Source organism: Sturnira hondurensis, unplaced genomic scaffold, assembly GCF_014824575.4.
Source record: "Sturnira hondurensis isolate 20B ecotype Veracruz unplaced genomic scaffold, ASM1482457v3 Scaffold0006496, whole genome shotgun sequence".
In the NCBI taxonomy this organism is placed as follows: domain Eukaryota; kingdom Metazoa; phylum Chordata; class Mammalia; order Chiroptera; family Phyllostomidae; genus Sturnira; species Sturnira hondurensis.
The window spans coordinates 19,406,599-19,414,092 of record NW_028079127.1 but is presented as its reverse complement, the minus strand read 5'-3'; the positions used below and the strand labels follow the sequence as shown (position 1 = coordinate 19,414,092).

Genomic DNA, 7,494 nt, shown 5'->3' with positions numbered 1-7,494 from the left:
AACCCCCATCCCACAACAGAGGAGAGTTGATGCTGAGGTGGGAGTCAGTATCCCCACCCACATAGGGTTTGGGGCCCTGGCACCCCCTCGTGGTCTCTTGGGTTGCGAACAGAGTCGAGTGCTAAAAGGCAGAGAGTCCAAGCAGGAGGCTCGGGCCCCCCTGGAGGGAGCCCAGGGTTTGGGTCCCCTGATGCGTGGTGGGAAATCTCCAGAACCCAGGGACTGACACTCCAGGCTCCCTGGAGCCACTGCCTCCTGGCAGCATGGCTCACTGCCATGGCCCCACTGCCTCCCCACCTGAACCCACACACAGTCCCCAAAGGTGGCAGGCTCAGAGGGACCACTAGGCAGGTTCCAGGGCACCTATGGTACAGAACAAGAGCGGAGCAGATGGGCCCCACCCCTCGGTTCCCCTTCCAGTGCGAGACCTGCTCTGGGACTCAGTTTCCCCAGCCGACAGCAGGCCTGCAAAACACTCCCCAAAAGAGCTTGGCCACCTCTGCAGGTCAGAGACTTTGTTGCACTCAGGTTTACATGCACAAAAAGAGGCACAGTGGCCTGCGAACCAAAAGGTCACCAGTTCAGTTCCCCGTCAGGGCAGGTGCCTGGGTTGCGGGCCGGGTCCCCAGTTGGGGGTGTGTGGGAGGCAACCACACATGGGTGTTTCTCTCCTTCTCTTTATCCCTTCCTTCCTCTCTCTCCAAAAATCAATAAAATTTTAAATAAATAAATAAAATATTTGAAGAAAGGAGCACAGGAAAGTGCACACACACAGGTACACACATGCATAAATGTACATGCACAGACACAGGTAAGTATGCACTAACACACATGCACATACATTTATACATTCATGCACAAGTGTTCGCCCAAGCATGTGTGTTTATAAGCACATGTGTGCACAAAGAAGTGCACAAAGGCACATACATATGTGTACACCTGTACACAAACAGGTGTGTGTAGGCATGTACGTACACATAAAGGCACAGGAACATGTATACACACAAGTACAGATGAACAAACATGTATCCTGACATTGCCTTACTAGGGGCCAGTTAAAGACAGACACACCCCCAGGCACACATAGGGGATGCGCACACGCACTCAAACCCATGGGCACACAGCGTTCAGTGGCTCTGCCTGGGTCAGAAGCAGCCCCCTCGAGTGGCGCAAATGCAACATCCCCATTTGCCTGATTCCCTGGACAGCGTGGAGTCCTGGGAGTCAGTACAAGGGGGCCAAGGATGCGGGCACCCTCCCCCAGGGCCAGCGTGAGCTCACAAGACAGGGAGCGGTGCCCAGTCCAGTGCTCAGCCGGGGCAAGTGCTCAGTACACCCTTCCCCTCCTCCCTGCTGCCAGCCCCACCCCCATGGCCCCCACCCTGTTGGCTCAGGCCCTTTCCTCCCCTTTCTGAGCCTGGAACCCCGCCCCACCGTCCTGTCTCCCTCCTCCAGGGCAGAGGCAGGAGACTGATGTCTCTTCCCTTCTAGGATGTCTTCTGGAGATTGGAAGAGGTGGTAGAGGGGTGCAGAGTCAGCAGCTGAGGGATTGGGGCCACCCAGCCAGCCCGATTAGAAGGGCTGGGGGCTGAGCTGGATTCACCTGTCCTTGTCTCTGATTGGCTCTTGGCTACCCCCAGCACCCAAATCCCACTAAGCCACCCCACCAGGGCCTGCACAGGTCTGGAGAGCCAGTTGATTGCCAGTCCCGGGGCCAGAAGAGTGTCTGAGGAGGCCAGAGGCTGGCCTGAGTCTGGCTCTGGAGATCCCGCCATTCAGAAGAGCCAACTGACCCCGTTTCTTCACCCGCTGCTGGGGCCATGGGGGCTGGGGCCAGTGCGGAGGAGAAACACTCACGGGAGCTAGAAAAGAAGCTGAAAGAAGATGCTGAGAAGGATGCCCGAACCGTGAAACTGCTGCTTTTGGGTAGGGGTGTGGGCCAAGGTGGGGCCACTGCCACAAAGCCAGAGGCCTGGGGGGCAGGCAGGTGGCCCTTCTGTGGAGCAGGGATGACTTGGGAAGCATGGTGAGCCTGGAGCAGGGCAGGGAACAGAGAGGAAGCCCCGGCCGGACAAAACTGGGCCTGACTGGTGGTGCCCTGGCTCCCCAGAGCTGGGCACGCCATGGGGCCCCTCTCCAGAGGGCCCACCTCCAGCAACCTCCCCTTCTGAGAAGTGTGTACCAGACACTCTTATAGAAGTGTGCTTACCGGCACATTTTTGCCCTGGCCGGGCTTGATGGCCCTGCTGGGCAGGGATCAGAAACCAGGGAATTCCTGGGAACCCCACATTAGGGCTGCTCCCTTGGGGAAGAAGTCACAGTCCTCCAGAAAGTGGGCAGCGTCTAGCACCACCCAGGGCCACACAGCGGTCCCGTTTTCAGAGCTTTATTGTTGGCAGACATGCAAAGCAGCTGCAGGGGGAGGAAGGGACTAAGGCACGGAGGGGAATAGATGAAGCTTGCCCATGGTGCCGTGGCAGAGAGGGTCATGGGGGTCCAATCCAGCACCTCAAGGCCACTGCCACCCTCCAAGGGAAGAAGGAGCTGCTCTGAGAGGGGTGCAGGCTCTGCCAGGGCCCTCCAGGGACAGGGAAGACAGGGAGGCTAAGCCAGAAATCCCATTAACTGCGTCCTACACCCTTGAGAGAGCAGGCTTAGAGGGGCTGTCAGCTCATCTCTCCCTCACCAAGGGTGCTAATGCCCTCTGAGCCTCAGGGAGGCACTCCCCACCCCAGCTGGAAAGCTGGGTCCACCCGGCTCAAATAACCCTGGGCATGCAGTCCCATATATTTTCACAAGGTGACGCTCCAGGCTTTCTTTATTTTGGCCTCAGACTAAGACGGAGAAAACCAGGATCTTGCAGGTTCCCAAGCGCAGCTGAGGTCGTTGATGCCCCTCTTCGGCATTCTTCCGTCACTCCTGACATTTACAAACATTTTTCTGCTAGTGTGTCAGGACCTTACTTTGGGGGAATGAGAGAAAACCAGGGGGAATCCAGGGCTAGGCCAGCGCTCTGGGTCGGCCTAGCCGTTGCCCCAGCCTGGTGGGGCAGGGGGCAGGGGGCAGGGGACGGGAAGGAGGGGGAGGTAGGAGCGGTCAGCGCAGCTCTGAGGCAGGGCTTCCCTTCCAGGTGCCGGCGAGTCTGGGAAGAGCACCATTGTCAAGCAGATGAAGTGAGTGCAAGTGCCGGTGCCTAGGCCGCGAGGTGGGGGGGGGGGGAGGCGTGCGCGCTGGGCCAGTTCTTCCCTAACTGACCGCGAGGCGCTGAACCCCGCTCGCCCCGGCCGCAGGATTATCCACCAGGACGGGTACTCGCTGGAAGAGTGCCTCGAGTTCATCGCCATCATCTATGGCAACACGCTGCAGTCCATTCTGGCCATCGTGCGCGCCATGACCACGCTCAACATCCAGTACGGAGACTCCGCGCGCCAGGTGTGCCCAGAAGCGGGCTGAGCGCGGCGGAGCACGGCGGAGCGGGGCTGCGCGGGGCTGCGCCGGAGGATTCGAGGCGCGGGGCCGGGCTCAAGTCCAGGGCCACCACCAACCACTCCCACCCTGTCCCCAGGATGATGCCCGGAAGCTGATGCACATGGCGGACACCATCGAGGAGGGCACGATGCCCAAGGAGATGTCGGACATCATCCAGCGGCTGTGGAAGGACTCGGGTATCCAGGCCTGTTTCGAGCGTGCCTCTGAGTACCAGCTCAACGACTCCGCGGGCTAGTGAGCGCCCGGGCAGGGGGCGGGGGCGGGGGCGGGCCCGGCCACGCCCCTGCACCCCACCCTCCCACCCACATCCCGGGCTCTCTCGCAGCTACCTCTCGGACCTGGAACGCCTGGTGACGCCGGGCTACGTGCCCACTGAGCAGGATGTGCTGCGCTCTCGTGTCAAGACCACCGGCATCATCGAGACGCAATTTTCCTTCAAGGACCTCAACTTCCGGTACGACCTGGCGCCCGGGCCGCTCAGGGGCCCGCTGCTCGCAAGTTCATCGCCCCGAGGCCCCGTGTCCCTGAGAGACCCTGCCCCTTCCCAGATATCCCGCCTGCAGGAAGGCCCAGCCCCTCCAAATGCCGGTCCCGCCCAGGCCACCTTGGCAGGCGAGGGGAGGCTTGCCGGCGTGTCCAGGGGTTTGGACGCGCGGGTTCAGGCCCCACCGACCCCGCAGGATGTTCGATGTGGGCGGGCAGCGCTCGGAGCGAAAGAAGTGGATCCACTGCTTCGAGGGGGTGACCTGCATCATCTTCATCGCGGCACTGAGCGCCTACGACATGGTGCTGGTGGAGGACGACGAAGTGGTGAGTACGCAGCAGGACCCATGCTGCGACCGGGAGGGGACGCTCGTTGCAGAGCCGTCCAAAGAGACGGGGCGGCCAGCAGCCCTGCGGGGAGGGTCCAGGGGAGGCTGGCCTGAAGCTGTAGCGGGAGCCGGCCGCTGCCCGTGTGCCCCTGTGCCCGTGTGCCCGTGTGCCCGTGTGCCGATGGCCTCTGCCCTCCGCAGAACCGCATGCACGAGAGCCTGCACTTGTTCAACAGCATATGCAACCACCGCTACTTCGCCACCACGTCCATCGTGCTCTTCCTCAACAAGAAGGACGTGTTCTCCGAGAAGATAAAAAAGGCGCATCTTAGCATCTGCTTTCCGGACTACGACGGTGAGAACCCCCCCCCCACACACACACACACCGCCCCACTGCAGCCCTGCTGCAGGATCTGGGCCGCGCTCCCCCGCTGCTCCCCACGAAGGACTTGGGGCGGGGAGTGAGAGCCCTCGTTCCCGCAGGGCCCAACACATACGAGGACGCGGGCAACTACATCAAGGTGCAGTTCCTGGAACTCAACATGCGGCGTGACGTGAAGGAGATCTATTCCCACATGACCTGCGCCACTGACACGCAGAATGTCAAATTTGTCTTTGACGCTGTCACAGACATCATCATCAAGGAGAACCTCAAAGACTGCGGCCTCTTTTGAGGTGGGCGTCTCCCAGCTGCAAGGCCTCCCTGTAGCGATGCCTGGTCTCCATGCCCCCAGCCCCAGCCCCATTCCACAGCCTATCCACTCCACTGCTTCACCCCCAGCATCCAGACCCTCTGCTTCCAGGCCCCACCCTGCCTCCTCAGGCTCCACCCCACTGCCCTAGGCCCCTCCCCTGGCCCACAAGTCCCATCCACTTAGCCTCTTCTCAGGCCCCCATCCTCTCAGACGGTCCTGCTTCCAAATCCACTTCCACAATCTCTCTGAGCCTAAGCCCAGTGATTCTGGAGCCAGGGATGCTGACAAGGTTCCTTCTTCTTTTCCCAGGCTCCTGAACCCAGGCTTGTCCTGAGGCCCTGTAGCCTACCCACCTTGTAGCCTCAGCCAACAGGACCCAGTCAGCCCCGCAGGACTCCAGGGCCCAGCCTGTGGCCCCACCAGCCACAGAACCAAAACCCTGAGCACACTGGCTTTGAGTTCCCAACCCTCCCCCGTGCTCCCAGGCCTCCCAGAGCCAGGAGCCCCCAGCCCCCGAGCTGCCCTTCACGGCCTGGCTGAGCTGGTCTCCAGGACCCACCACAGCCAGCCCTAGCTGGGAGCTGGCAGGACCTGGGGCAGCTAGAGCACACAGTGACTCAGCAGTGCCTGACTGACCAACCTCCAGCAGCAATCCTGCCCCAGGGGCCCCATGACTCACCCGGTGGGTCTGGGCTCATCAAACAGCCCTCCCTCCCCTCCCTCCCGGAGTTTCATGAAGGGCCAGGCGGGGCGGAGGTGGGGGGGGGCCGCAGGCAGGCTGGGATCCCTCCTCCAGGCAGACCTGCTGCTTACCATCAGCCTGTTCCAGCTGTACCACCTCCATGTGACAAGTCTGACACCTGTCTACCTAGTGGCCAGTAACTGTCCCTCCCAGCAGCTCCAGGGGTCCAAAGTCTAAGCCAGCTCTAGCCTGTGCAGCTCCTACATAGGTGAATTAGTGAGTGGGAGCAGGCCTGGGGGCCCCTGGATGCCAGGGAGAGACTCAAGTCGGACCCTTCCCCCAACCCTGTGCAAATCTCAGAGTGGCCCCCTAACCCCTTCCCCCACAGGCTCTGCCCCCTCCATCCTTTGATGCCAGATCCTTGTCCCACCTCACCCACCGACCCAGAGTACTTCAGGCCAGTTGGCCAAGGGGACGGTCTGTTGAGGGAGGGTACTGTTGACACCAGCGACGGCCAATGGTTGAACTGTCCTGAGGGGTGGCTGGGGGCAGAGTCCAGCTTCCATTGATCAGCCCCAGGCAGGGATGGGGGACAGGATGGAGGCCCCAGGCGTCTACCTCAGGTAGGGTCACAAGCAAACCCAGGTGACCCTCCAGCAGCTTCTCTTGCCCTTTCTATCCAGGGCCCACTCCCTGGCAGGAATGACTGAGGGACAAAGGCTCACGTCCCCTCATCCCCATCCCCTACTGCTCCTCTGTCACCCAGCACTTGCTGACACCTGTGGACAGGACCTGTCCTGCAGGCGAGGACAGGCACTCCCCTCCAGCATGGCCAGGGCAGGACTCCCCTCAGCTAGGTGCACCAACTTGGCAATAAACCTTTGCATCGGCCTCGCTGTCCCTGCCTTGGGGGGAGGGGGAGGATTGATTGTCATGAGTCAAGAGCATTTATGAAGTGCCCAGAGCTGGGCTGGACACGAGTGGGAAGATGGTTCCTTCCAGGTTGAAGCACCTGGCCTGACATGGGGGCAAGGGGGCACTCTTCGGAGCATGGGACAGACCTGTGCCTCCTGATCCCCATCAGGGGTAGAGGGACCCTGGGAAATGTTCACAGGGGTGGTCTTGGATCAAGAGGGAGGGTGTTTGTTTTTGTTTTTTGAAGACTATGTTTAGAGAGAGAGGAGGGAGAGACATTAATGTGTGAGCGAAACATCAACAGGTTGCCTCTCCAACACCCCCAGCTGAGGACCTGGCCCACAACTCAGGCACGTGCCCTGACCAGGAATCAAACCAGCAACCTTTCAGTTCACAGGCCAATGCTTAATCCACTGAGCCACACCAGCCAAGGCAAGGGGGAGTTTTGAGATGAAAGCTCATTCTGGCTGGGGTAGTAGGGTGTGTAAGCCCCAGGAACAGGGGCCTGGGAGCCACAGGAATTCAGTAGAGTAGGAGGAGCAAGCGAAGGGGGACATGGAGTGGGGAGATGGTGGGAAGCCCCAAATGCCAGCCTGGAGGCCCGGGCCTCCTCCGCGAGGTGATGGGTCTCAGAAGCCCGGGAAGTGAGGACAGAATGGCCTGGCTGGAATCGGGCCGAGTGAAGCAAATGAGGCGACACCTCCAGTGCAGAATTTAAGGGTGGGCCAAACAGTTCAGTCATCAAATGGTATACTAATCAATACTTTTAAAAATCAAAATGACTGCCAAAAAATCCATGATGCACAAAATATCGAAATTCTACATAAAAACCAAATCTGAGAGAGTCCTTTGATGCTGTATTGGGGCCACACTGGAGCCTGAAAAAAAGTAAAATGTCCAC

General features: G+C 60.2%; 1 protein-coding gene across 1 annotated transcript; it reads left to right on the top strand.

The window, feature by feature from the left end:
- The first annotated feature begins 1,671 nt into the window (after positions 1–1,671).
- Positions 1,672–6,572, top strand: GNAT1 (G protein subunit alpha transducin 1). The gene is made up of 9 exons (XM_037049670.1): positions 1,672–1,926; positions 3,131–3,173; positions 3,291–3,432; positions 3,566–3,723; positions 3,815–3,943; positions 4,170–4,299; positions 4,503–4,656; positions 4,785–4,976; positions 5,306–6,572. The coding sequence occupies exons 1-8, from the start codon at positions 1,821–1,823 to the stop codon at positions 4,973–4,975; spliced, it is 1,053 nt and encodes a 350-aa protein (XP_036905565.1). The 5' UTR covers positions 1,672–1,820; the 3' UTR covers position 4,976; positions 5,306–6,572.
- Positions 6,573–7,494: the final 922 nt, after the last annotated feature.